Here is a 25,887-nt window from a genome sequence, read left to right on the forward strand (position 1 = left end):
CCGCCATCCAGCCCGCTGGACGCCCAAAGACGCACGCAATCCAGCAGGGCCAGTCCCCTTCGGGCCATGTCGTCGCCCGTTTCGGGTAACGGTAGCATGTTCCCGGCCACGCAAGCTGTGCCACTCGACACGAAAGCACCACGGGAGGAAGCAGAGGACGGGAGGAACAACAAGAGGCGCATCTATTTGATCCTTCATGAAACTTTGAATTGACGACGGCAGTTTTCAGGGTTGCGACCTGTTGTCTCCGATGAAACGACGCGCGCGGTGTTAGAAGCCGTTAGGGCCCTTTTCCAAAGTTGGTGAGGCTGTTCGCAAGGCTCTCACCACAAAGGGTCCCGACTGCCCGGACCCGCGTGTGTGCAGGTCGCTGAACGCCGGTCCGGAGACCTTGCGCTGGCCGATACGATGTGATGTAGCCTCGAGGTCGCTTCCGAGATGAGGTTCGAACGCTTGCTGGACGGGTGAAATCGAGGATGTGAATTAAGTGGCTCATTATTGCAGACGGGCCTCCTAACTGGCCGAGCACCCTGCTTTCTCAATATCGGGTGTTGGCACATCGCGTCCTCGGTGTGGGGGCTAAACATACCGTACCCTGCTGCTCAGCCCCTCGTCCGGGTTGCAAAGGTGCCCATGTCCGTCGGGGTTCGGCTGTGCTACCTTGCGTAGTCATCATCCGCAGTTGCTCGCGTCGAATGCTCCACGATCTCGCCAAGGTCCCTAGGAGATTACCTTCAAGAGAATATTTGGCGAGGCAGACTCTTTTGCTTTTCTTCCCCGAACGCCAACGACCGCGACGTCGAGCACATCCGTGGTGCTATACGGAGGTACACAGTATGCGTTGGACAACTTCATCATTCATTTGCGAGGTTGCAGGCACATGCGAATCGGGGCTTGATCCATGGAGCCGTCAAGAGCACTGGATAATGCCTTGACCAGTAACCCCCGCGCCGATCACTCCTTCCCCGCCCTCGTGTTGGAGTACTGGTCAAAGCTCAGTGTTTCGTCCGCTTGGAGAAAAGACGCGAAACGTGGCTGCCGCAGGGGAACCTTAGGTTCGGAGAGCCCGATGTGGCTTTTCACGACGGGTTCAGATTCAGCAAGCAGTGCGAAGAGCTTCCGCAACGTCCACGGGCAGCTATACGGGATAGTTATGGAAAAGAAGGGGCGGTTGGGGAGACTACTGCACGGTGGGGCGTACCAGAGCTCGTCCAGCTTGGCACAGGCTGGTCGATTTCGTCCGCCGTCTCAGAGTCTCGTACGATAGTGACGTGGTACAGCTCGCATGGCCGCACGCCGAAAGGCAGCGAAAAATGCACCACTGAGGCACGTTGGTGGCCTGAAGCGCCCTTCTAGTGGCGAGAAAAGGCGCAGACGGACGGATTCAACTTCAAACAAAAGGGGCTTTGCTTGCGACTCTTTCGATAGCCCATGAATGGGACCAAGCTGGATGCCACCTGTATAAGACTTCAGAATAGACTTTCAATCTTTCAATGCCCTCCCGGAGGCCGTTGAAACGAGCAGGTAACGCCTTGTTTCCTCAGTCTTCCCACGACATTTGAGTGATTTCTTTCTTCCACCCTTAATTTCCCTGAGCGCTTTCTCTCATGGAGAGCTCATGAACGCATCAAATTCTCGGCGACATCAGAAGCAGATAAACCTTGGAAGTGTCGAACCGAGTGTCGCCTAGTTTGGGCAGCCACGAGCTCCGCTGAACAGACATCAATGGCTAGAAGCAAGCGCAAAAGGGCGTTGGGAGATGAATGCTGATGACTCCACCTTAGTATTGCAAGTGAATGACTTTAGTACAGTCATAATGCCACTCACGTGATAATGCGTGACTCCGCTTCGGAAGGCTTGGCAGTACTTTCCGCTAAGGTGACTCTAACACACGACCGCAATTCAACCACGTCGACTATTTCCAGGCCGTTCCACATCCACATCACCACCAACTCAACTCCCGACACCTACAACGCTTCCTATTGTAACCATGTACCTTGTGTAGGCAGAATTGGCTGCTGCACCCAGTCCGCCACCGAATTTATTTCCAGGCGTCGCTGGACGGTCTTACCCAGCGTTTGCGCACGATTCTCGCCAAAATGTTTCCCTTAATGGTTGTCCTCTTCCAGACACACTTTTCACACACGAACTCTCGGTCTTTATCTCAATTACAAGTTCTATACTGCGGGCCGCGGCGGCAGCGGATTCCCTGAACATTCGAGACCTCTCCGGTTACCCGCCTCTGGCACTTGTTAAAGTCAGGGTCCCAGCAGAGATTGTTTGATACGATAAAATGGCCTCCATATTCACATTTGATCCGGATCCGCCCCGGGTAGCATCCCCGTGGGCGGCGGCCACACCACCACCGGAAGGGTCCGCGAAACCTCCAGTCCCGCAAGACCCAAAGTCGGCAGCGCCGCTGAGTAGCGCTAGGGAAGGGCACCGAGCGCTTGAGAACTTGGAAATGTCCATAGTCGATTACAGCACCATCACCAGACTAGAGGCTGAGCCTCAGGAGGGCCCCACTGAATATAAGCTTCATTTGCTGCTCCGCAAGCGAAGATCCTTCACGCGCAGCAGCACCAGGCGCCATATTTCTGGATCTTTGAGGCGCGTAGATGCTTCTATGCCAGCTCCTGTCGGCCGCAGCGTCTCGGACTCTGGCATACTATCCACTACTCCCCCTCCCGCGAGCTCGATCCAATCCCGACAACATCGACTGGAACAATTAACTACTCAGTTGCTGTGGCGACTTCAGCAGTCATGCCCGTACCATACATCTTCTTCAACGGCTACCGTTGTTCCCCATTTTCCAGACGAGACGCAGGTTACTGCTCCTGTCATGCCCCAGCGGCTTTATCCCGGGTTGGAGGAGACTAAAGGAGCGCTGTACGAGATCGGCGTTGCAGATGATGGCGAGCTCGTTGGTCTTGCCGAAGACGAAATGGAGGAATCTTTGAACAACCTGCGGGCAATGGCTGCTAGCCTGGGCTGTCAAGTCGAGGTGCAGCGCATGGTACCAGTTGGCGAATGCGAGTGGGTTGAAAATATCGGCGGGCTGCAACCCAATATCCAGAAGTCAAAGTTATGGGCTGCCGAAGCTTTCGTTCGCCCAGATCAACATCTCGTTGAGCAGGACCAGTCACCGCTCAGCCAACAGGGGCCAGCGGGTACTGTCGCAGGCACACCCCATACCGAGCCTGGAATGAGTGATTCGCAAGAGAGAACCCAACAACTTCGCGTGTCACTCACCGGTGCCACCATGTCTGGAAAGACGAGTCTACTTGGCACACTTTCTACGGGGACGCGGGACAATGGACGAGGAAAGAGTCGGCTCAGCCTTCTGAAGCATAGGCACGAGATTGAATCAGGGATTACCAGCTCCATTACCCAGGAGTTGATCGGCTATCGCGATGCTTTCGATAAAGATGGAGAAAGGACCTCAACCCATGTAATCAGCTATGGCTCCGGAGACGTCTCATCATGGGTTGATATTCACGCATCTGTAGATTCAGCAACAGCCGGAAGGCTAGCGTTTCTCTCCGATTCTGCAGGCCATCCGCGCTTCCGCCGTACTACTGTCCGAGGCCTCATTGGGTGGGATCCGCACTTCACCTTGCTCTGTATACCTGCCGATAATGCAGAAGACTCATCTGGAAAAGTCGGTGCATCGCCAACTACGCAAGAGATATTAGGCACCAGCGCGGCAGACTTGGATCTCTCCCATGAACACCTCCAGCTCTGCCTAACTCTCGAACTCCCACTCGTGGTTGTAATCACTAAATATGATCTGGCTACTAAAGCAGGGCTCAAAGCTGTCGTGTCGAGGGTTCTCTCTGCACTCAAAGATTCTAGCAGGAGGGGGTGCATTATCGCTGACCCACCTACATCTTCGGTTGGGGTCGACCTCACCACGATTCCTTCTAAACATCTTTTGGAGGCTGACAGTACCCTGCAAGCTTTGGAGTCTTCGCCTCTTGCAGTCGTTCCTATCATTCTCACGAGTGCAGTCAGTGGAAACGGTTTGAGCAAGCTTCATGCTTTCCTGAGAGAACTGCCTGTGCCTGCACCTCCTATGCCGCCGCCAGACTCTCCTAAAACATTGTTCAACGTGGAGGATGTGTACACCAACAGTCCTGCTCGTACAAAGCCTTCGGACCCGGTGATCATCGGTGGGCATCTTCGCTATGGAACGCTAAGTATCGGCGATGAAATCTTCCTTGGGCCATATCCGGGAGATACAAGTTCAGATGACAGCGACGGCGGAAGCGGGAGACCATCAGCCCGTAACTCCCCGGTGCCAGCATCTAGGTCATTCCCTGGCGCCTTGAACAGACGACCTTCGAACTCGCCACTACACATGGGTTCCGCATCATTGACGGAATGGCGCCGCGTGCGGGTCACCTCGCTCCGGAATCTTAGGCTTGGGGTGCGAACATTGCAGGCTGGTCAAGTTGGAACCGTCGGGATTGTCCCGGTCAACGGACCCATCAGGACCCCAGCAATCAACAGGATACGGAAAGGGATGGTGTTGGCAAATGCCGAGCCTAAAGCCCATAGACTGGTCACTGTTCGCTTTGCGGGAGCCAGCGCGCAAGCCGTCAAGAGCTTGACTATCGGAAGCGCCGTAGTCGTCTACTTTAACAGCGTACGAGCTTCTTCCAAAGTGGTCTCGGTTGCACCAGCACTGGATGCTAAGGACGGGAGTGCAGTGACCAGCCATAATCTGGCGGACGGGGACGAGGATGAAGGGGAAGGATTTGGCTTCGGATTTGACGAAGAGCCTACTGACGATCCTTCAGTTGGCGGTAACCATGGGACCGCAACAGACGTCACGTTCCAGTTCATCGCTTCCCGAGAGTTCGTCGAGACGGATGCGAAGGTGCTAGTGATGCCTGGCGGTGGACCGGGGCTCACTGGAAGCACCGAGAGGGGTGAGAAAGGTGTTGCTGGGTTGGAAGGTTTCGTTGGCAGGGTGGTTGAATGCGATGTGTGACCGAAAAAGGTGGAGCATTACATAGGGGCACCATACTTTCAGACAGCTCGGGTTTGGCTTTAGGCCGTAGCCGGAGATGAACCTGGGAGATGACATTTAAGGACAGTTCTTTCAATTTTTCCTATTGAGCTTTGGTTGCATCGGAAATATGGCGTTGGTCGTCGGCCTGCTTTCTTCTTTGGGTAATGAGTAATGAATTAATCGCATCATCGCCTTGTATCCCACCTCTCCGCACTTACTTCGCTTGAATACTGTGGAAGTAGATCTGCCGGCATTTACCTACTGAAGCTGTAATGAGTAATGGATGAGCTTCGCTCAGGTATAACAATGCACCAAAGGACATGGCATGACCAAAGCTTTTGGTGGAATCCAAGATCGGCCCATATTCCCTCACCTCCTACATTGAGCGGATATAGAGCAAGAAGGCTAGTTTTCGTGAACCAAGGAAGAAGAGGCAGTTAGGAACGCAAGGCATAGGACGAAGAATGGGGGAAGTGCTCTGTGCCCACTTAATCGTTCTAGAGACTGTTGGCACATCATGATATCTTGATCGTTAGCATCATTTACACGTGCACGTGCTAGAGACTATTTCGATGGTATCCATTCGAAAGATTGGGATACGATTTACTGTCTGTTCTGAGTGATATCGTATAGCCATACTAGACATCCATTCCATGTTGACAGGTCCTTGACACTTCATCCTCATCAAGAAGCAGAGCGCCTTGGGCAGTCTGATTCCCGTCTCGGGGTTTCGCAATATCGTCATTTCTCCGATAGTTCCCAACCCGTCCGTTACATTTTCGATCTTGCTTTGATCTTCCACTGAAGTCACTCTGGTGGCGCGTCCGTCAACGGGACGTACTGGACACCGTATAGCTTCTTTTTCTCGATGCTTCCGTCTTCCTTCTTGTCGACGACGTAGATGTGCTGCATCCAGCCCTCCTCAACTGGGACGAACATGCGTCCGGGAGCTTTCAACTGGTCGGCCAGATCCTTGTGGTGCTCGGCTGCGGCGGCGCCGACATGGATCGCGTCGTACGGGCTACAGACGTCAGTGTTGAAGTCCACCAATAGAAGCTTCGGCAAACGTACGCATCCTCTGTCCATCCCTTCCGCCCATCGCCCTTTACGAACTTGACTTGTCCTGATTCCAGCATCCTCCTGCCTTCTTCCGACTTCTTCATATTGTTTTCTGCAAGAGTGACGAGCGGTTGAATGTGATCGATGCCAATGACTGTGCCCGAAGGACCAACTAGGTTCGCGAATACAGCAGTGAGGTACCCGGAGCCTGAGCCGATGTCGAGCACCTTCGCGCCGGGCTTGAGGTAGGGAAGGAGAGATTCGCAAGCCGAGGCGTGCATGTGCGGTGCTGAGATGGTAGCGCGGTGGCCGATGGGTTGCGGAGAGTCTTCGTAGGCGTAGGAGGGGGCATAATGGGCGCGGTCAACCTAGTCATTCAGCTGTCAGCCATGTCGTCGAGTTTCCTCAACTGAAGGACCTGTAATGTACCTTCAGCATGGCCTCCTTGACCCGGTCGGACTCAATCAGTCCGTTCCGGGCCAAGTTGGCAACTAAGCCCTCGTTCGTCGAGCCCGAGCTTCGCCACGCCATGCCCATACTACGGCGAGACGGTGTAAGAGAAGAGCCGCGTACAGAGCGTAAGGATCTTGTTAGGAACGGCAACGTGAGGACAGTCGCAATGAATGCGATAAGGAGGAGCTTCGAAAGAGGGGTTCTGAACGGCGTCTTGGTGAGATTATGTTGGGTGATAGCTTGAGGTTTGCGGTGAGGTGGTGGAGTTATGGAGTGACGGGGGCAGTGGCAAGAGCATTACATTGTTGGTGAAGGATGGTCCGAAGGGAGTGGGGTGTCACGTCATGCTAATGAAAGAATGTCGTCTCACGTAGGGCTGCCGCGCTGGAATCCGGGGTAGCTCGCACAGACCACCGCCCCGCGGTCTCTTTTCCGCGTCAACTTGAAAGGGCGCCCCCTGTCCTGCGCAGCACCATGGACAACCTGACGCCCCAAGACCTCTTCTCGCCCTCAAAAGCCCGCGAGCAGCGCGCCCAAGCAGCCGACTGGGCGCAGATTGACACCTGGCTCTCCTACAGATACTCCGGTCGAACCGTCCCGAGCTTCGAGCGAAATGAAGAAACATTGAAAGTGCTGCGGGAGCTGATGATGGCGAATGAGCGAGCCGACGAGGAAGTAACAATGTTCCAGAGAGTTGAGAGGGAAGCGTGCAAGGAGCTGGAAGAGGATGAGGTATGAGAGGTCCGCGCCGGCTAGTCATATCTAGTCTCGACGGAAGTCTGACACACGCAAGAAAACACGAAACCTCGAGGATGAAAAGCTCCTAGAGAACATCAAAGCACAGCTTACCGTCGAGGGGTCGGCAGCCCTCCACGCTCTCGCCTCCACGGCCGTGGTTCTCAATACTCCAACCGCAAACCCCGAGACAATGGCCCACACGCTTATCCAGCACACTTCGGCCTCACAGACTCTCACCAACAATCTAAACCATATCCAAAGCCTCCAGAGATACCTCGAGAAGCAGCAGTCCCTCCTCCGTGCCCAACTGAACGAGCTACAATCGAATCCCGCCTTCGCCACGCCTCCCAACCTGCAACGCCAGACCACCGAGCAAGTCCGCCAGACAAAGCATCTACGCACAAAGATCCGCGAATATGAAGACAAACTGTCATCCTTGCAGTCTGCGCAGTCGAGAAACACTACAACCCCAGGCTCGAAGAACATCAGCTCAGCCGAAGCAATCGCGGATATGCTGGAGCAGCAGACGACGCTCAATACGCTGAAGGAGAAGGTGGAAGCACTCGAGGAAGAAGTCAAGGAATTTACGGGGTTGCCGGCGGACAAGGAGGCTGCGAGGAAGGAAGTGGGGAAGTTGGAGGTGAAGCTGGACAATATGAGGAGACGGAGAGACGCGCTGTTCGGCGAACTGGTCGGAAAATAAAACATCTTCACCGGCTTAGTGGAAGCCTCCTTAAAGGACCTATACCGTGGCACAGATGACGTAAACACAGAGGAACCATAGCCAGACGGGCGTGCTACGTTAGGCACCAGTACCAACGAATACCCGGCTTATAGGGCATTGGAGATCTATCGAGAGCGCCATCCGGCGACAATTTTAATTCGAGCTGCACGTATACAGGCGCGTGGAGATACGTCTCAAACTCGTATGTTCCCTAAGTCAACTGACATGCCTTCCCCTGAACAACAATTTCCAGCCACTGCAGCCAAAAAAGACATCAGGGGGACAATAACCGGAGAGCGGAGCGCACTACTGCCCGGAAGAGCCATTCAGCAGCAGTATTATCCTCCATTGTTCATCTGGACGGCACAGTACTGTCCCTCAGGTACCAGCTGCTTATCGATACCAGGTCACGTGCACCGTACCCTCGGCGTGAATGTCCATGATCCGTGCACCAAAACAACGCGTCGTCGCGTCACACCCCTCACACAACGGGACACAAAGTTTGCATTAGAAAGATTTGATTCATTGCTCATGCCTTTTCATCGTGCACTCAGAGACACTACCCTGATGACACCGCGACCAGATCCATGGATAGCAATAACACGGGGTGCGGAAAAAAAGCGCTACCAAAACGCCCACCGAACGCCGAGCCAACATGATAGTAATCGCACATAGACAACCCCAGAGATGAACACCCGCTTGCTCCCATACCCAACCCCCAGCCCGGACCCACGCGACGTCTTGGAGAGAAAAGAGGGATATCACGAACGTGGCTTGCTACATGCTGCGGCGACTCGAGCGACGCAACGTCGAAGTAGCCTAAACACGTAGAGCTCAGTTAGAAGAGATCAACATGAAAGGAGAGAGGAAGGAAGAGTTCGGGATGAACTCGTTCATGCCTCAGCCTTCTTTGGTGTTGCCTTCTTGGGCGTGGCCTTCTTCCCAGCGGTCTTCTTGGGTGCTGCCTTCTTGGTCGCAGTCTTCTTTGGTTGGGCGGCGGGAGGAGCCTTGGTCTTGGTGACGCGACCGCTCTTAGTCTTGCCGAGCACTCGCGAGACTTCCTTGTCGACGGCGGGGGCGGCGGCGGGCGTCTTGCGGGGCTTGCTGGCGTTGGCCTTGGGCTTCGCGGCGGCCTTCTTGGGGGCAGCCTTTGTGGTGGTCTTCTTCGTTGCGGGAGCCTTCTTAGTAGCAGGAGCCTTAGCCTTCTAGGACGAGTTAGTGGCGGAAGGGGAAGGACAACGCGAACGAACATACGGTGGCAGTGGCCTTCTTCGCAGCAGCAGGCTTCTTCTCGGTCTTGGGCTCTGCCTTCTTCACGGCGGCAGCGGGCTTGGTGTCCTTAGCATCCTTCTTCGCGAGCTTCACGGTGCCGGAGGCGCCTAGGTTGTGTTAGCTACAATGGCTGAATAGGGTGGGACAGTTGATGCCATTCTTCATCTACAATAGACAAGCGCGTGCAACCAAGACGCGTCGACGACGTAAACGGAAGAGAACGTAGACCGGTAAAGCGCAAAACTCACCCTTGGGGCGCGAGAAGACGCCGCTCTTCTCGCCATTGGCAATAGCACGGTTGACGTGGCTCTTGAACATGACATCGCTGGTGTTACCAAGGCTGTTGTTGGCCTTGATGTACTTCTGGATAGCTTGACGGCTGTAGGGTGGCTCTGGTCAGCTTATGTCCTGAGTCAATTCGGATTGGGAGCATGACTTGGCGCTGGGAGGCAGCATCAGCTCCAGAAGAGGCGACTAACCTTGAACCATTGCGCTCCTTAAGCTGCAGCATGCATAGAACACGTCAGCAATCATATCCTTCAGGTTGTTGGTTGTGGGGGGTGCGTGTTGTGGGTTGCGCTCGTGACGGGTGTTTGGTGTCGCAAACACGATGCGGGACTCGCAATGCGCCGGAGAAGGCAGACTCACGTTGATGATAGCATCCTTAACCATGTCTGGGAAAACAAGTCAGCATCGATCGGCGACCACGATAAAGCTATCAGGCAGGGCACGCGACAGCGTTGGGGTGGGTAGAACGGGCGCGACATACCGACGTAGGAGCCATGAGCGGGGGCGGCGACAGCGGCCTTCTTGGTGGAAGCAGCGGAAGACTTCTTGGGAGGCATTGTGGATAATAGTGGTATGGTGTGATAGACGGGTATCTGATGCTTTGAACGAGGGGCGGGTCGTGGTATTCGACGTGGTGGTTGGTGTTGTGGAAGCTTGGGAACTGTGGTGGAGGGCGGGAGCTGCGCGAGCGGCGGGGGGCGCTTCCTTATATACCCTCGCTAAACACAGAAGGCACCTTCAGATCACTCGCTTAGGCTACACGGCACGATGCCTGTTTGGGAAGAATTGATCTGTGGCCAGGTCGCAGAAGTAGGCGGCTGGCCTGCTGATTGGCGTCTCTGGAGGTCTTGCGTTGGCCGTCTGTTGGGGTCCCCCGAGTCTCCCGCCTGTTCTGCGTTGTGCTTTGATCCTGTCGTCCCCCAATGCGGCCGACCATCTCGAGATCCATGGCTGCCATTGGTCCCGTCACGTCTTTCAACAGCTGCCTTCCCAGAAGGCAAATCCTACCTCACCCCGATCTATTGGCGTGTTCTATCCGTCTGGCCCCGTGACTCATATCTGGGCCTCTGCCTGCGGGCCTGTCCTCGCTGTTCCCTTCGCTTGGTTCGGTGTGTTTTGACTTCAACGCGTCATTCTTTCCCGAGCCCCGTGTTGTTTCGACTTCGCCTCAACACCGCATCACCTCCTCCCTTCAGTAAAGCCGATATCTTTTCATATTTTGTTCGGTTTATCCCCAGTCACTGCTTATCATGTACCGCGTGTTATTGCCGCAGCCTACCTCTTCCTCGTGTTCGGGGTGTCAGGTGAGCAACGAAATCGACCAAACCATCACGCGTTCGCCGTGACGTCTCAATCGTTGAGCCCCCAGGTTGAAGCGCATTACTTGTCCTACCGGTACTTCACGACTCCCTCTGAGCCTCTCATGTGCCTCTTCGGAAGATGTGGCGGAGCTTACAAAGTTCAGGCGGCCGCCCAACGTATCTGAGAATCGTCTCGCGTTCCGAGGAGCATTCAAGCCACATACAACAGCGATGATGTCTGACGCATCTGGGCAACTTTAGTACTGGTCAGAGTTGAAGCTTATCCGGATAACCTTTCAAAGGACCCCTGAAGCCCTTGAAGAAGAGAAATCACGACGGCCAAACCGCGGGCCAGGCAGCACATGCTAGCCCGCCCACATCCGCACCCCATCTAATCCAACCTCCCAAACGCTTCCCTCTCCTCTCTCCCCTCAGAAACCCTCTCCACAGTCCAGCCCCAAAGGTCCTCCTGCAACCCCTCATCTCTCGTAACCACCGCAGTCTTCTGCTCCATCCTCCCCTCATAATAAATCCCCTTCCCCCTTACTTCCTCCCCCACCACCAGCCACGCCAAACTCTCGCCGCTCTCCTCCGACAAATGGATATTCTGATTCCACACCACGCGTAGCAGCGGCACCATCTTCGGCAGCACATTCGCAATCAGCCAGCGCGCAAACCAGCTCCAGTTGCGCTGTAGACCTGTGCCCGGCATGAGGCCTGGATCAAAGGCCACGACCGTCTTGTTCGCGTGAGCAGAGGAGGCGGAGAGACGCCGGGAGAGCGCAAGCATCCAGAGGATGTTTGCGACTTTGGACGCAGCGTACCGGTCCATGCCGTTGCTCCTCTTCTCGCTTTCCTTGCTTGGCCGCGCCATCTCTTCTGCCGTCGTCCAATTCGGAATCATGCCCCACCCCATCTCTGGATCATGCACACCGCTGCTCACAACCACGATCCTCGCATCTCCCACCAATTTCCCCGCCAGCAAATGAAACAACAGCGCATGGCCCAGGTGATTCACCGCAAAGTTCTTCTCAATCCCATCGTCCGTGTACTCCACAACCCCCGGCCACTGGCCCGCTGCATTAAACACCAATGCCTGAATCGGTGGACGCTTCTCTGCTTCCCAGCGCTTCGCGAAGTCGCGCACTTTGGAGAGGAAGGAGAGGTCCAAGGGCATGAATTCGACGTTCGATTGGTTGAGCGCCTTGTTGATGGTCGCCGCGGCGTCGTTCGGATCCGTTCGCGAGGCGATGACGACGAGCGTGTCTGGGCATTGCCCCGCGATGGCGCGCGTACAGTGGTATCCCATGCCCTGCGTACCACCCGTAACGAGTATCGAAGACGCCTTGTTAGCCATTAAGCTTATTCCTGAAACCCCTTCAGATAACAAGGATTGCGGTAACTCTGCGTAACCTTGCGAATTGCCTCAAAATCCGATTCAAACACAATCAGAACGAAGGACGAGCGTAAATTAGAGCCCTCGGCGTACCAGCCCTTATATGCATCCACCCCCCACCAATGCAAAGACTAAGCTCACAATGCGCTCTAGTCATCCACGGACGAAGTCAAAAGCGCTGAATCCTTCCTTTAACCTAGTTGGGCTTGATGCTCTCCAAGTCTCGCTATTGCTTGTTATTGGCCACGACGTGGGGAACGATCAGATAATCCTGCCGGAGGCATACTTATACATAACACAATTTACTGAATGCGTACTTCAATTGAAGAGCAGATCTAAGAACCATTCGTCACATTATAGCCAGTTTCGATGCTTTCAATTAATAACTAAGCAGCCACTCAGACTACGCGCCACGCAGACCTGGACTGTCGTGCAATATATGCATGAAAAGATAAAACGCCGTCCCAATAACTGATGCCGGCCCAAACTATATGCCATGCTCCGGGGAAACGAAAGAGCCATCAACGCCGTTGCTATGCATTACCATGAAAGCGACCTCGGGGCGTCGGACTCGTGGCCTGAGACGGGAATACCTAGATAGATGTGAATGCGGTTTTCGAAGACGATTACTGAGGGGAGCTAGCGGTCTGCGGTGTAGCAGAGATCGGAGTAGCAGCCACTGTGACGGGCGAAGCAGCACTCGCATCCTTGAACGTATCGCTCTGTTTCTTCTGGCCGTTAAGGAGTGGGCAGAGCCTATATTTCCAACGGTCAGCATTATTGCCAATGTGAGAAGATGCCACACGAAGTGAGAGAGAGAGCGCAAAAGAGGTGAAAGAGATGGATTTCGCGCACTTTTTGTTGGTCTTGATATGGCCCACTTCACCGCAGTTTGCGCACTTGCGCGGTGTAGCCTTGCCCGTTCCAGCCCCAGGCGTGTCACCGCCCGTCTGGCTGCGATGAAGACCCTTGGCCTTCTCGCGGCCCTCACGGCGCTCCATGTTGCGCAAAAGTCGAGCGTGTTCGGCCTTGAGCTTGAGCATCTGCTGGTGGTCATATTCGGCGTCGCCAGTCGGCTTGATGTCATCGATCCTCATGTTCATGAGACGCTCCTGCTTCTTGCGCTTAAGGTAGAGCTTAATGACCTCCGGATCTGTGACGGTCGTAACCTGCTCTTCGTACTCGTCGTACTTGTTCTTGACAATACGCGTGATGCGGAGCTTCTTCCCGCGTGTCTCGTTGGCGCTGTTGCGGCTGAACTGACTCATAGTCTCGTCCTCGGCGCGCATCAAAGCCGGCGTAGCGGCTTCAGATCGTCCACGAATCGCGTTAGGATGCGTCCCAGAGTCGCCATCCATTTCCACGTCCGAGTGAGCCGCTGTAGATTTTAGGCTCTTCATCTGTAAGCCCCAGATTCGATCTATCGCCTTCTCATACATTTGCTGCTGCCTCTGCACGTTGTAGCTGTGGCCGCCATTTTCCTTCTGCTTCTTGGCGTCGATCTTATCGGCCGTGCTCTCTCCGACGTCCTTGAAGCCACCTTTCATTGAGACCTTGATGAAGCTGAATGCCTCCCCACGAGCAGTAGGATCGCCGTCACCGTGGAGTTCGAGCATCGCCTTCCCTGCACAAGCGTTGAGGAAATTTTTGGTCGTATGCCAAGGGGCTAGCTTGAGCTCGAGGGCCTCGTTACCATCACCCTCTTCGTCGTCTTGGATCTCGTTAGTCTTGATACCCGCATCCTGAAGCTGCTTGTCGCCTGCGTGCATGGAGTCTATCAGGCAGATATCTTCGGGCTTGATCCAGGTCCTTAATGCTGGCTCGTCGGGAATGGTCTCGCCAGGCAATGGCTCCCAGGTACCGGTCTCCTTGACATATTTCATGATTTCCCTCATTCTCGATCGATTCTGTGCAATCTCTGTGCCAGGAAGATGATGCTTGATCATCTCATTGCTGACCCAGGGTTGTCTAGCGCCACGCTCCTGACCCTTCCGGTAGAGTCGGAAAGCGAGCATCTTCAGCCGCTTCTTCGAGGCCTCCGTGACCTTACGCGCGTGTGTGCCAGGTACCTCGACCGACGGGAACTCTTGGCCCACGACCATGAGATTGTCAATCTTCCTCAAGTAGTATTTCGATCCGTTGATGCCAGTATGGCTCCTGCTGACCAAGAAATCGGTGTCCGGAGTCTTGTGCGTAAACACCGGGGCCCTGTACATGGCATTGTGCAGCGTCAGCACCTCGTTGCCAGCGCCAGCCTGTACCTGCCCGAATAACGAGAAAGGACTCTTGTCCTGCGGCAACAACACCGAAGTCTCTCCAATCGGAGGCCTGGGACGGAAGTTGTCTTCATTGCTTGTGCGACGATAGTAGTTGAGGATTTTGACACCCATGCCAAAGTTCGACAGCGTGGTGGGATACTCTTCGGAGTACTCCGCAAGTATGACTTCCGAATTATCGCCAACATTGAGATCTTCCGCAACCGCAAAGGCTTCAGATGGCTTGAGGTTTTTCTTGTGCTTACGCTTAAACGACTTGAGCGGTGAGATGCTAGCTCGTTCGCCAGGTTTGAACGTAATGGTGGGTCGATGGAAGGAGCGCAGTTCGCGATCGGAGAGGTTCACCTTGTAGAATGGATACTGCAGCTTCAGAGCGGGCAAGCTGTGTTCAATGTTCATGTGTCCGATGGTGCCGCGGACCTTCTGTTGGCTGCTCTCCTTGAGCGCGTCATATGCCTCGTCGTTGGAAATGTTGTATCGCTTGAACATTGGGTTCGCGAGACTACCGCGGTTGTCACGCTTGAGGCCGAGACCGATTGTGCGAGGTTTTTTCTGCTCAGCATTTGGTTGCTGAATATCGAGCAGCAAATGAGGGTCATTCATGTCCAGGATGATCTTCTTCGATAGCTTGGCAGTCGCAAGTTCTGGGTCGTCCCAAGCAGGCAAATCCATGCGGTCATATACCGAGAATTGTATGGGCTTCTCGCGCCCTCCGAGCTTGCGCTTCTTTGGTGGGTGCTCTGCAAGGTCCCTAATCCAGTCGTCGCCATCCGCAACCCCTTCCGGCGGGGTCATGAGGTCGTCTTCATCCGATAACGTCGCCACGCTGTGGGTATCCCAATCTTCGCACGCTATCTGCAGGTCACCCCAGGATACGTTGCCAAACTTCTCCTGTTCATTCAGCGTGTCCGAGCCTTCCATCTCCATGTCATCGCTACTGTCGCCCTCCTGCTGCATGCCTTCGGTGATGTACACAATGCCGCCCTTGTCTTCCTCCAATTGTCGGCCGAACTTGGTCGGCGCGCTAGTCGTAGGCAGCCGAAAGCTCTTCTCTTGGTCTGGGGCGATATCTAGGTTCAACTTGTTTATAGAGGAAAGCGCCCTCATTGCCCTGAACGGTTCTCGCGGGACGAAGTAGGCACGCTTGCGTGGGATCAGGCTGGCAAATCGGGGAGGTTTGCCGGGCTCGAAACCAGGCCATATCTGGTCGAATACTTCTTTGGACGTTTGCGGTGCAGGGGGCAGGCGGTCCTCATGCCCGCGTCGCGCAGCCTCAAACAGGGCCATCTGCTCGCGCAGCTCCGGATCGTTATCGTCCTCATCCTGCGCGGGCCCGTAGTTGACGGCTCGAAAGGCGGGCTGCACCTTTTGTCCGCTGTCGCCCGCGCGCAGCCCAACGCCACTTGCCTGACCTTGAGCATGAGGCTCGATCGATGCGACGGGGATATTGTCGTGATGCGACCGCTCCTGCATAGGGCTGGATCCGCCGTCGCCGAACAGGTCAGCGAGGTCGTCCTCCTCCTCATGCCCATCCCCAGAGAAATCCCGCACGGTAGTTCCGCTTAGGCGAAGGTCGCCTCCATCCACATCGCCATCGGCATCCTCTTCCTCCGGCAGATCATCGTCTGAGATATCCTCGAAATCGATCGCGTCGTCTGCCTTCTCTCCGGCCTCGAGCGGTCGGGTGTTTAACTCCTCCCAGAAGTTGCCCCCGTCAGCGCTGGGGGCCGCAGCCTCCTGGAATAGCTTGGAGAGTTCGTCATCGTTGCCGCCAGAGCCGTTCGCGGCCGCGAAAGCGTCGGAGTTGGAATCCATGGTTGCGTACGACATCGAGATGAGTCAACCCCGCGCGACAGAAATCGAGGTTGGAGAAAGAAGTTGGGAGCGTGGTGCGGGTATTTTATAGCTCTACCGATGGACGGTGAAGGCGCGCCGCTGGGAGTGTGAACGGTGGGAGGCAACCGGCCTTCATTCACGCTGTCTCCCAGATCGGACTGTCGCTAGGACCGGTCAACCATCTAAAAGTTAGTCCTTTCTCAGTGGAGGCTCTAGAAGCAGCTCGGTCGCGGGCCCGAAGTGATGGAGTTCGTTGTGAGGTGTATGCCCGCAGGCACGGTTATCGTGTATAGGTGATGGTCGCCTCCGCGATCTGAAAGAACGCGACGGTGGTCTGTGCGCTAAAATCACGTGCTTGCGTATGTACCTAGGTACCAAGCAACAGCGGCCGCTATTATATGATAGGCCTAACCATATTGCAACGTTGGGCTTTATGCCATCACTAGCCTCGGTCTAAACTATTAAGCAAGTCATGTTCACCTGAGCACCACCGCCGCATATCTTCACGCCCAGGAGGTCGAAGCCCTTTCCCGTTCAATATATCATTTTGGGAGATTTTCCGGGCGCCATAAATCATACGCAGCGTCATATCCGGCCGCCACCCTAAGTAGAGCAGAGAGGACTGCTCATGGGGATCCATAGAGCCGCCTTTCGCGAATGATCAAGCGGGAGATTTCTCCTCTGTCTCATCCACATCGAAGTTGAAGTCCCCGAAGTAAACGCACAGTGCCTTGTTCGAAGTCAGTATACACTATCATTTTAAGATCACCACAAGCGCACCTTGCTTGCGCCCATCATGCAATAGTGGGTCACTTCGAGCTTCTTCCCCTCTGGCGCATACCGAGCAATCTGATTTAAGTCGGACGTCCGTGGCAGATATAGGACTATATGCTTGCTGTGCATTGAGAAGCTCTGTACAAGCTTGTTCAGATTGTAGGGCTCCATCTTGGTGAGATCAAATACGTCTTCGGCGCTGTACTCCGTGCCTAAAGCCGTGAGAACAGCCGTTCAAAAAATGGGAAATGGGACATGACTTACCTCCCCAAGGCGGGCTAGCAAAAATGATGACGTTGGTCTTTCCGCTGAATCTCCGGCTGATCACGTCGAAGCAGTCTCCGGTGACCCAGACGATCTTCTTGTCGACGCCGTAGACCTTAGCGTTGTGCTTTGCGCACTTCATCGCCTTGGTGTCTTTCTCGATGGCGAAGACTTGTTCCCATCGTTCTGAGCGGGCAAACGCGATTGAATTTCCACCCACTCCTGCAAAGGCATCAATGATGATGGTCTTATCTTTCGGAGCCGATTCCGCTAGATGCGCAGCAATCTTGCTTATCGATGTTAGTATGCTTGAACAAGGTCGGGGGCAGATACTGGTTTCGTACTTCGCAATGGGCTCAGGTGTCACACCAAACCAGCCGTCTTCTGTCATCCATATGCCTTTATTGTAATCCTGCCATATCTTGAACCGCTGGTGCCAATATCTGCAAGGTTAGCCCAGTAGTCTGATTAGAGCGCCCACACCTACTTCTTGAGATGCTCTGGGAATTCGTCCACGTCCAGCCACTGGTGGATACCCTTCTCATTCGGCTCTTCGTCCATAGCACAAGCTCAACCAAGCTCAGATAGTGCCAGGAAAGATCTGACGAAGTCGCGAAGAAATAAGGTCCTGTGGGGGACTGGAGGCGGTCGTGATCTTGCTCTGGCGCAGTCTAAAAGCTCGAGGCGTTAGTCCGTTTATGGATAGGGCTGAACGCGCTAGCCGAAGGTACCTGCCTGGTGAATCCGAACTCAGGGCGGAATGGGCAAGAATGTAGGAGCTAAGTGGCGTACCTAGATACTCAAACAACCAAACTCGTCATCTGACTCTTTATGCACTTCTCGCCCACACAGCTTTCGTTGAAGCGGACGCTTGCAAGACAACCTGCAGCGGCCCAAAATAGCGCATGCCGACCAGTCGGAAGCTATGGCCACGCCGACCGAAAACCGCCAGGAACACCACCTGGCATCCAGCGACGACACCCATCCCGACGACAAAGCGCCATCCCACTTCATCAACAACATGTTCGGCGCACTGAATCGCTTTATTGCACGGCTTGACGCTGCACCAGAGGAGCAGCAGTCGGCGACCCGCGGCGCGTTTGGATTTCAGGTGTTGAGGAACACGAATCCGGAGGTGACCTTGGAGCCGTGGTTCGATTTTGTTATTGGAATCAATGGCAGGACCATAGTGAGTTTAAGATCACTAGAGCAGAGAAGAAAAGGAAAGTAGCTAATGAGGAGGCCAGGAAAGTCCGGATCCGAATCTGTTCGCTACGGAGGTCCGCAATTGCGCTGGGTCGACGATTAGCCTGGGTATCTTCAGCGCGAAGGTAAGATTATTATCACGAACCGCTCTTCTTGGCTCTCTATTCCTTCCTGCTCGGATTTTCGTCTTGCCTGGTTTTTCCCCCTCAAATTAGCAAGTCATATCCGATTCTCATTGTCACCGCATGTTAACGCAAAAGGGCTTTTCGAAAACTAGCCTGTTCATTTGCTTTTCAAGAACTAACAGTTTCTCCAGGGGCAAAAGATCCGAGAAATATATATCCCCATTCCCGCAGATAACCCTGCACTCGGTGTCTCACTGCAGTGGACGCCCCTCGCCGTCACAGAAGATGTCTGGCATATTCTCGACGTAATCCCAAACTCTCCGGCCGATGTAGCAGGCCTTCTTCCCTACGGCGACTATGTGATTGGCAGTCCAGAAGGTCTAGTACGAGGAGAGTCTGGATTGGGCGAGCTCGTTGAGGATGTAGGTTTCCCCTCTCCTGTTCCTCCAGGTCAAGCGTGCTGATTGGTGAACAGTACCTAAACAGACCGCTCCGACTCTTTGTTTACAACCACGAGTACAACGTCACCCGCCCGGTCACCATCACGCCCTCCCGCGGTTGGGGCGGCGAAGGAGCGCTAGGCTGCGTCCTCGGCTTCGGCGCCCTGCATCGCATCCCCGCACCCCTAGAAGAACCACCACAAGGACCAGGGGAAACCCTCTTCTCCACAGACTCAGCATCGTTCGACGAGAAGCGACCACTATCGTCATCCTCCAACCTACCTCCAGCCCAGAGTATCGGCGCTGGAAGCGAACTGTTTGTCCCGGCAAACATCGCTATGCCGTCGAAATCGCCGCCACCTCAGGGAGGAGCACCGCCGAAGAGAGGGAAGCATAGAGCGCATCATGCGCATGTTAGTCCAAGTGGAGGCGGCGGGTTGGATGATTATTTCAAAGAGGGCGAGCAGAAGAGTCTGGAACAGGACTTTGCGCCGAAAGGGAAGGGAGGTGTTCCTCCGCCGCCGAAAGTGGGAGGGCCGCCTATGGGAGGGCCGCCTAAAGGACCGCCGAAGAGCGCTACGCCTGTGCAAGCGGAAGGGGATGCGGAAGCATGAAAGGCCAAGTTGTTGGCGTTTCCTTATGGATCCGACAGCAGTGTTGGAGGCGGTTTAATTTCTACAGCGGGGTCAGAGCTGATACCGCAGAAATGGATTCTCTCTTGAGCCTTACCAATTGCGGGCTTGCAAACTCTTTCTTTCATCCACGCCCATCCTTACTTAGTTCCCCTCCCCAAGCTCCTCGCGGAATTTACTCCTCCTCTTCCCCTTCCTCCCCGCCTTAACCTTCTCCAAGCTCTCGAACAACACCCTCGCCGGTACACTCACCCCATCGTCACTCATGAAGCTCTCCATACTGATATTCGTCTCCGCCCTCTTGCGCTCACTCCTCTCCTCTCTGCCTACAACTTGAAAGCCGGTGGTCGGCGATGCAGTAGTAGGAGACGACGGAGGCGTGAACTTGGTTTTGATTTTTAGCGTGATGCTACGGAGGAGTGGCATGCTGGAGTATGTTTGCGGGTTGAGAGTGGATGGGTGGATGGGTGGATGGTTAGACTGGAGGGAGGGGTAGGTGTTAGATTGATGGTAATAGGTAATTGTGCAAGTAATTATGTCTGAACAGAGGAGCAGAAGCAAGATCTGCGCCGCACTCAGCAGAATGTGGAAAACACAGCAGCAAATTTAGAACCCCGAACCGCATTGCACAGCCCGTCTTTTTATTCACCGAAGCCGCCAGCCAGCCCCGTGTCAGACCGCCCCCAGGTTTCACACTGAACCCCAACCATATTTTCCCAAGCCCTTGACTATTCTTCCGAAAGAGTTTACCCTCGTCCGCAACAAAAGCACCCTGTCACGCGAGTGCCGGCAATGCACGACATCGGCCAGATGCGCGTAGCTTCGCGAGTCATCCGCTAGTCTCTCCACAATTCGCCCAATGGGGTAATGGGCGATGCTTGGCAGGCCACACGCTCCGCAATGTGGGAAGCATACTGCGGTACCGGCGCAGATGGCGCTTGCGAGTGACAGTGTCTAGACAGCGCGCTACCAGTGGTAGGTTTTACCGCCTGTTGCACGCGAAGGGATCTGGTCCAGAGGGGAGTGGGCGGGAGGGGCATGGTTCGATTCGATGGAGAGGCATTGTCTTGGATTGGATTGGATTGGATTGGATTGCAAGATTGGGCGTGTGACGCTGCTTGGAGAGCAAGCTCTGCGTAATGATGTCGAAGGTATGTGTCTCCTGTTAACAGGCGTAAATACTTTGTGAAGGCCTTCAGGGTCCCTCGTACGTGCACGAGCAGTCAACTCGTACGAAACATATGAAGCATTTGTCAGAGCAATTGTCTTGGTAACGACTCAATTCGACATTCCACAGTACTAAAGAAGACACTCGTATGCTCGACTTTAAGCGAAACTCTCTATGACTCATGCAAATCCGGATCCTCAACCACGGTTCACACGCCGCACATCTACGCATCTGAGGTCATGTTTCCCACGCATTCTATCAACAGTCGAACGATATTCGCGCTGGAGCGGGCAACCGGAAAGATCTTGCGAGCCTGGAAGTGGGACCCGTCAACCGCAAGACAGAAGGATGTTGGGGGATATGGGACATGTCGTCCGCGCAAAAGGATTATCATGCATCCTCGGTGCTGAATTCACCATATCTACTTCTCCACCCCATTGGGTACTCGCCTCTCGGCCTCCATGTGCGACAACAGAACCGCCTGCACAGCAGCTTTTCATCCCGCCGGAACCATAACGCCGAAGTTTTGTTGGATGGTCTATGCAAGTCTTCAAAACACCCATGTGCCAAAGCGAACGCCACCCGTCCTACAATGTAAGCAGTATCTCAAAGCATACCCATATAGGGGCGAACGTAAATCGTCAAGCCAACCAACGCCACGAATGGGATTTTCTGTTTCTCAACGCTTTTGAATGACCTCACTCATCTGATGTCCAATTGGAAAGGTTTGAACTTGCCGCCGACGGCGCCGCACCGCGGACACCGTGCTGTTCTGCCTCGGGAATGCTCGCTGACGAGAACGTCTACGCAATCCTGACATAGGCCGCATATACACTCGGAGCAGGCATAGCTCTCTTTTAATACGGACAGTTTTCGGCATGCAGCGCAGTAAATCTGTACAGGGTGGGTATATGTGGGTGAAGAATCCGAAAGACCCTGGGATGGTATGTGGAAATTTGCTCCGGAAACTGCTGATTCGATCGAACTTTCGACGGAAGGAAATGGCTGCAGATCTGACATATCCGGCGGAGGCGGCGTCAGTGTGTTCTGTAGCGGCGATGCTGTGTATGACTGAAATTGAGTAGCAACAAATGGTGGCAGCGAGGTCCGGTTCAACATGTGAGGTGAGTGATGGGGAGGAGAGGCAGGGACCTTGACCTTCCATTAGCCTGGGACAGACGCAGACAATGTGCAGAACCTACCGGTGTGAGGTCCCGGCTGTCTTCCTCTGTTGCCGATGCCGCAGCATCGATGAGATCCTCCCATCGCTTGCCGAACATGGCAGCAGCCGCCTGTGGCTCTGCAGAATATGCCTTCCGGTCGTAGCTCATTCTTCGGGCATTCTCTTTGGATTTCTGGCGCTCGTGTTTCGGCTTGCGCGCGTTCTGCCCTACGGACGACTTGCGAGGTCTGTTGGGCTTTATGGATCGGGGAGCTGGTGGGAGCGTGGAGGAGCGGCCCGGCGGCGAGCGAGCGAGCGACGAGGGAAGCAGCTCACGCTGCAGCGAGGTAGAAGTATAGTAGGGTTCCTCGGTAGTGGTAATGTGATGTTCCATGGTCGTGGGAGCGAAGCGGGCGCGGGGTCGGTAGCTCTTCTCGGGCTCTGATGTCGGCTCCTGGCACAGCAATTGGTTAGCGCAAGGCGCATGTAGGAAGGTGCAGGGCGGGCTCTTACCGGGTCAGACTCCCAGTCGTAGTCTGGGCGGTGGTTGTGCAGCGAAGCAAGAGCGGCAGCCGCACTGGCAGCGGGGAGCAGCGAGCCTCGGCGCATCTCATCGGATGACCTGGGCGTGCCCAGGGCGTAGTCGTCGTTGTAGAAGGCATTGAGCTCGCCTCCATAGCCTTGCCACTGTGTCAGTCCCCGCTGAGCTGGAGAGACGTGGGCACCAACCTGGTGGGCCTGTTGTGGAGGTGGGAGGTGGAGGCGGGGGAGGCAGCTCGCGCGGTGTAGCGTTGACCATCAACGTGAAGCTCTCCTCGGTGGCGGGGAGCTTCGAGATGTAGTGCTCGGGATGGGCGCGGCGGATGTGCTCCTGCATGGAGCGATATCGCTTTTCCTGTGCAGCATGTTGCGTCAGTCGAGTTCGGCGGGGAGGAGGTGTCCGAGGGGCAGTGACGTGGGCGGGAGGCTGGACGTGGACAGCGGGAGACTCACGCCGGTGCAGCGCTTGCGACAGGCAGAGCCGTCATGGTTGCGCAGCGGGCAGACGACGACGTTGTTCTCGTCTGAAACCGAGAAGGATCCTGTGAGCGAGGCTCGGGGCGGCATTGCCAGCTGCATCTACCCTCGGGCGCGGCCGAGCGAGTGTGGGCGGGTGGCAGCAGGAGCAGGCGCAGGGCGACGGCGTGTGGGCGTCAATGGCGGGCGGGCAGCGGTGGGAGAGGCGCGAAGAGCTGCGAAGAGCTGCGAAGAGCTGCGGGATAGCTTCAGCGAGCTCTGGCAGGCGTGGGAGCTCGTGTGTGTCGCAGGTGAGCAGCTGCTGTCGGGCACAAAGCAAAGCAAGGCAAGCTCTGGCCGTTGTTTGCGGGCGGATAAAGGAGGGGCAAGGAAGAGAAGTGGGGGAGCGCAGAGCTCGCGCCCGGACATTCGTCTGTCGAGGACTGGCTGCTGATGAAACCCTTCTCGGACCGCGAGTTAATACTGTACAGGCCAGCATGCGCATACAGATCCCGCCAGTCTCGCTGTGCTGCTCATACTGTGTGCACGCATTGGCTCCGCGGTGCTCGTTGCGCAGCGCTCGAATTGCGTGCAGCTGCTCCAGCCCAGCCCAGCCCAGCCCAGCTCAGCTCAGCTCAGCTGGCAGCGGGATGACAACGGCCTCTCAGGTTCCTGCGCAAACCCGGAAATAGTGAGGGGACCGCTGACAGGCTGGCAGGGGAGCTCCAAACCGCTTCCATTGATTACCGTGTACACAGCCCAATCCGCGGCCGAATTGCCGACGGGCCTGCTGTGTGGGCAAGCTCAAATTGCTGCCAGCCCGCAGCGATTGCTGCCCGTCCTCTCAATTGCTGTCGCTGAGCCCGCAGTACTGTGATAGTCGACGCCTAGTATTAGTATGGATGAGAGCGCGGTGTTGGAGGCAGTGTTTCAGCCCCTTTCCTCGCGGACAACACGCTCAGCGCCGATGCCTGCGAGCCTCACCCAGGCGTGCCAGCGACGCCCAACGAAGCCTCCGATGTCGTTTTGGCCCGCCGACCGATGTTTCGATCGCCGACATGTCTCGCGATTTGTAAGGCCTGTCGTCTGCCATGATTGGCAGCCCGTCCGTGAAGCCGTCTCGCGGCAAGCCGAACGCATCCCCAGGGCGAGGAAACACAGCGTGCAGTACAGCCACGGGTACAGCCGTCCAGAGCGGCTGAATCAGAGGAAATCCGGGCAGAGGTTAATCTCCCAAACGTGGCCGGAGGTGATGTTTTGTACTGCCGGCGTTATCGATAATTTTGTCGGCGTCACGTCCTGCCCCGTCTCTACTCGCCAAATGCGGCCGCGGTGGTCCGAGCACCCGCGTAAAACTGCCCTGAAGCCGTGGTGGCGCATCCAAACTCCACCCTCAGCCGCTTTGCTCCTGATGACGACTGGCCCTGCGCCATATTATGATAAAGGCAGCGTCCTCCTGATGCTCTTCGCCATCCTTTTCGGCAGCTCCGTCGGCGGGCAGCCATGTCCTTGACTGTGAAGTCATTGAATGGGGACACCGCCTTTCTCCTCACCTTCAGTCCTCCTATTGCGCCGCTGTCCTCTCCAGGCCTCTTTCCAGGTTCTTTTACCGTGCTCACCGATCCCTGGCTTGTTGGCGCTGCCACTATTCTCAGCTCCATCTTTTCCATCTCGGAGCAGAAAACGAAGCCGTGTATATCGTCCCTGACAGAGCTAGACCAAGAGCCAGACATTATCCTCATTTCGCAAGATAAACCGGACCACTGCCACGAGGAGACTCTACGCCAACTACCCCGAGAATGTCAGTCTACGATACTTGCCACACCTCCCGCCGCCAAGAAGATACGGTCATGGAACCATTTCCAACCCCAACTAATCCAAGATCTGCCAAAGTATGCTGAGGGGGACAGCCGGTCCATCTATCGCGTCGTGCTGCCGCCATTTTCGCCTCGAGGCACATGCGGAGAAGTGACTGTCTCCTGGATCCCCGCGAAGAGAGACCTCTCGGGTTTGCATCATGCAATTGGCATCACATATCGCCCGCCTTGCAGCGTGCTGTCTGCGAATCCGGGTTACTATCGCGATCTGCCCATGAGTCCTCCGGCGTCACCCGGATCCCCCATGACTATAGCCTCCTCACCGCGGACCCTCGTGCCAGCTCCTTATAACGACCGCGAGAAGACATTGTCTGTCATATACTCCCCTCATGGTGTGCCGTATGAAATCATACGACCATATGCAGCCTCTCAGCTCGTAACGGAAGCGGCGCTTCCACTGACGGCTCTAGTCCACTCCTTCGACCGTGTTGAGAATCCTTGGTATTTAGGAGGCAATATCTCCTCCGGATCCCCTGGCGGACTGCAGATTGCGCGCAGTCTTTACGCACAAGCTTGGATCAGCGCTCACGATGCTGATAAGAACAACCGAGGCTTATCAGTAAAGCAGACTCGGATTGGAAAATACACCATGGACCAGATCGAAAGGATGTTGCAGGGTAGTGGAGAGAAGAGGCGGAAATCGTCTGCACATACCAAACTAGTTAGCTTGGCTTCCGGCGCAGAGCATAGAATCGAGAGAGGATGAAGGGACGATTTAGTATCTGGTTTTCTCCATGACGATTCCTTGAAAATCTTTTCCCACAGGACCACCAATTTCGGTCACCCTTGTGTTGTCACTCTTCCGGCCGGTACAGAGGGACGAATGCAAGGCTCCGGGGCTAGGCCTGGTGAAATCATCGTGGTGCGCTCCAACACCTATTTT

General features: G+C 55.3%; 12 protein-coding genes across 12 annotated transcripts; 6 read left to right on the plus strand and 6 right to left on the minus strand.

Annotated features, from left to right (window-relative positions):
• Positions 1–2,293: 2,293 nt before the first annotated feature.
• On the plus strand, positions 2,294–4,996 carry BU26DRAFT_480473 (P-loop containing nucleoside triphosphate hydrolase protein; the record flags this gene model as incomplete). Its single annotated transcript, XM_033825708.1, has 1 exon — positions 2,294–4,996. One exon carries the CDS (start codon positions 2,294–2,296, stop codon positions 4,994–4,996), a length of 2,703 nt encoding a protein of 900 aa, XP_033687669.1.
• A 580-nt stretch (positions 4,997–5,576) lies between these two features.
• On the minus strand, positions 5,577–6,774 carry BU26DRAFT_549193 (protein-L-isoaspartate O-methyltransferas-like protein). The gene is made up of 3 exons (XM_033831982.1): positions 6,506–6,774; positions 6,089–6,444; positions 5,577–6,038 (listed from the first exon to the last, which is right to left on the minus strand). Exons 1-3 carry the CDS (start codon positions 6,611–6,613, stop codon positions 5,825–5,827), a joined length of 678 nt encoding a protein of 225 aa, XP_033687670.1. The 5' UTR covers positions 6,614–6,774; the 3' UTR covers positions 5,577–5,824.
• A 229-nt stretch (positions 6,775–7,003) lies between these two features.
• On the plus strand, positions 7,004–7,970 carry BU26DRAFT_420895 (uncharacterized protein; the record flags this gene model as incomplete). The annotated part of the gene is made up of 2 exons (XM_033823381.1): positions 7,004–7,261; positions 7,308–7,970. 2 exons carry the CDS (start codon positions 7,004–7,006, stop codon positions 7,968–7,970), a joined length of 921 nt encoding a protein of 306 aa, XP_033687671.1.
• A 115-nt stretch (positions 7,971–8,085) lies between these two features.
• BU26DRAFT_261800 (uncharacterized protein) lies at positions 8,086–8,775 on the plus strand. Its single transcript, XM_033821264.1, has one exon. It carries the CDS (start codon positions 8,196–8,198, stop codon positions 8,664–8,666), a length of 471 nt encoding a protein of 156 aa, XP_033687672.1. The 5' UTR covers positions 8,086–8,195; the 3' UTR covers positions 8,667–8,775.
• Positions 8,475–10,180, minus strand: BU26DRAFT_517249 (uncharacterized protein). Its single transcript, XM_033828527.1, has 6 exons — positions 10,033–10,180; positions 9,912–9,937; positions 9,743–9,765; positions 9,512–9,642; positions 9,246–9,370; positions 8,475–9,196 (listed from the first exon to the last, which is right to left on the minus strand). The coding sequence occupies exons 1-6, from the start codon at positions 10,106–10,108 to the stop codon at positions 8,885–8,887; spliced, it is 693 nt and encodes a 230-aa protein (XP_033687673.1). The 5' UTR covers positions 10,109–10,180; the 3' UTR covers positions 8,475–8,884.
• Positions 10,181–10,260: 80 nt separating this feature from the next.
• On the plus strand, positions 10,261–11,178 carry BU26DRAFT_261915 (uncharacterized protein). The gene is made up of 2 exons (XM_033821265.1): positions 10,261–10,855; positions 11,017–11,178. The coding sequence occupies exons 1-2, from the start codon at positions 10,320–10,322 to the stop codon at positions 11,111–11,113; spliced, it is 633 nt and encodes a 210-aa protein (XP_033687674.1). The 5' UTR covers positions 10,261–10,319; the 3' UTR covers positions 11,114–11,178.
• BU26DRAFT_517250 (NAD(P)-binding protein) lies at positions 11,090–12,356 on the minus strand. The gene has a single exon (XM_033828528.1). The coding sequence runs from the start codon at positions 12,207–12,209 to the stop codon at positions 11,244–11,246; it is 966 nt and encodes a 321-aa protein (XP_033687675.1). The 5' UTR covers positions 12,210–12,356; the 3' UTR covers positions 11,090–11,243.
• Positions 12,357–12,596: 240 nt separating this feature from the next.
• On the minus strand, positions 12,597–16,650 carry BU26DRAFT_517251 (uncharacterized protein). Its single transcript, XM_033828529.1, has 2 exons — positions 13,104–16,650; positions 12,597–13,004 (listed from the first exon to the last, which is right to left on the minus strand). Exons 1-2 carry the CDS (start codon positions 16,337–16,339, stop codon positions 12,875–12,877), a joined length of 3,366 nt encoding a protein of 1,121 aa, XP_033687676.1. The 5' UTR covers positions 16,340–16,650; the 3' UTR covers positions 12,597–12,874.
• Positions 16,651–16,735: 85 nt separating this feature from the next.
• BU26DRAFT_517252 (S-adenosyl-L-methionine-dependent methyltransferase) lies at positions 16,736–17,983 on the minus strand. The gene is made up of 5 exons (XM_033828530.1): positions 17,886–17,983; positions 17,743–17,841; positions 17,399–17,688; positions 17,141–17,346; positions 16,736–17,090 (listed from the first exon to the last, which is right to left on the minus strand). Exons 1-5 carry the CDS (start codon positions 17,957–17,959, stop codon positions 17,022–17,024), a joined length of 738 nt encoding a protein of 245 aa, XP_033687677.1. The 5' UTR covers positions 17,960–17,983; the 3' UTR covers positions 16,736–17,021.
• A 436-nt stretch (positions 17,984–18,419) lies between these two features.
• On the plus strand, positions 18,420–19,783 carry BU26DRAFT_529678 (uncharacterized protein; the record flags this gene model as incomplete). The annotated part of the gene is made up of 4 exons (XM_033830914.1): positions 18,420–18,587; positions 18,646–18,729; positions 18,921–19,151; positions 19,205–19,783. The coding sequence occupies 4 exons, from the start codon at positions 18,420–18,422 to the stop codon at positions 19,781–19,783; spliced, it is 1,062 nt and encodes a 353-aa protein (XP_033687678.1).
• A 1,888-nt stretch (positions 19,784–21,671) lies between these two features.
• On the minus strand, positions 21,672–23,238 carry BU26DRAFT_421710 (uncharacterized protein; the record flags this gene model as incomplete). Its single annotated transcript, XM_033823422.1, has 5 exons — positions 21,672–22,121; positions 22,172–22,585; positions 22,645–22,838; positions 22,861–23,026; positions 23,125–23,238. 5 exons carry the CDS (start codon positions 23,236–23,238, stop codon positions 21,672–21,674), a joined length of 1,338 nt encoding a protein of 445 aa, XP_033687679.1.
• A 1,210-nt stretch (positions 23,239–24,448) lies between these two features.
• Positions 24,449–25,862, plus strand: BU26DRAFT_262011 (uncharacterized protein). Its single transcript, XM_033821267.1, has one exon. The coding sequence runs from the start codon at positions 24,631–24,633 to the stop codon at positions 25,708–25,710; it is 1,080 nt and encodes a 359-aa protein (XP_033687680.1). The 5' UTR covers positions 24,449–24,630; the 3' UTR covers positions 25,711–25,862.
• Positions 25,863–25,887: the final 25 nt, after the last annotated feature.

The sequence above is a fragment of the Trematosphaeria pertusa genome (genome assembly GCF_010094035.1).
Source record: "Trematosphaeria pertusa strain CBS 122368 unplaced genomic scaffold BU26scaffold_4, whole genome shotgun sequence".
NCBI classification, from domain to species: domain Eukaryota; kingdom Fungi; phylum Ascomycota; class Dothideomycetes; order Pleosporales; family Trematosphaeriaceae; genus Trematosphaeria; species Trematosphaeria pertusa.

Coding starts and splice junctions, on each gene's coding strand:
- BU26DRAFT_549193 (XM_033831982.1), bottom strand. CDS start 6,613: ATGGGCATGGCGTGGCGAAGCTCGGGCTCGACGAACGAGGGCTTAGTT. Junction 6,445..6,505: donor TCAAGGAGGCCATGCTGAAG/GTACATTACAGG, acceptor CTGAATGACTAG/GTTGACCGCGCCCATTATGC. Junction 6,039..6,088: donor AAGGGATGGACAGAGGATGC/GTACGTTTGCCG, acceptor TGACGTCTGTAG/CCCGTACGACGCGATCCATG.
- BU26DRAFT_261800 (XM_033821264.1), top strand. CDS start 8,196: ATGTTCCCTAAGTCAACTGACATGCCTTCCCCTGAACAACAATTTCCA.
- BU26DRAFT_517249 (XM_033828527.1), bottom strand. CDS start 10,108: ATGCCTCCCAAGAAGTCTTCCGCTGCTTCCACCAAGAAGGCCGCTGTC. Junction 9,371..9,511: donor CGTCTTCTCGCGCCCCAAGG/GTGAGTTTTGCG, acceptor AACACAACCTAG/GCGCCTCCGGCACCGTGAAG. Junction 9,197..9,245: donor CGAAGAAGGCCACTGCCACC/GTATGTTCGTTC, acceptor AACTCGTCCTAG/AAGGCTAAGGCTCCTGCTAC.
- BU26DRAFT_261915 (XM_033821265.1), top strand. CDS start 10,320: ATGCCTGTTTGGGAAGAATTGATCTGTGGCCAGGTCGCAGAAGTAGGC. Junction 10,856..11,016: donor CCTCGTGTTCGGGGTGTCAG/GTGAGCAACGAA, acceptor TACAAAGTTCAG/GCGGCCGCCCAACGTATCTG.
- BU26DRAFT_517250 (XM_033828528.1), bottom strand. CDS start 12,209: ATGGCTAACAAGGCGTCTTCGATACTCGTTACGGGTGGTACGCAGGGC.
- BU26DRAFT_517251 (XM_033828529.1), bottom strand. CDS start 16,339: ATGGATTCCAACTCCGACGCTTTCGCGGCCGCGAACGGCTCTGGCGGC. Junction 13,005..13,103: donor CATATCAAGACCAACAAAAA/GTGCGCGAAATC, acceptor TTGGAAATATAG/GCTCTGCCCACTCCTTAACG.
- BU26DRAFT_517252 (XM_033828530.1), bottom strand. CDS start 17,959: ATGGACGAAGAGCCGAATGAGAAGGGTATCCACCAGTGGCTGGACGTG. Junction 17,842..17,885: donor TTCCCAGAGCATCTCAAGAA/GTAGGTGTGGGC, acceptor CTAACCTTGCAG/ATATTGGCACCAGCGGTTCA. Junction 17,347..17,398: donor TGCTAGCCCGCCTTGGGGAG/GTAAGTCATGTC, acceptor TCACGGCTTTAG/GCACGGAGTACAGCGCCGAA.
- BU26DRAFT_262011 (XM_033821267.1), top strand. CDS start 24,631: ATGTCCTTGACTGTGAAGTCATTGAATGGGGACACCGCCTTTCTCCTC.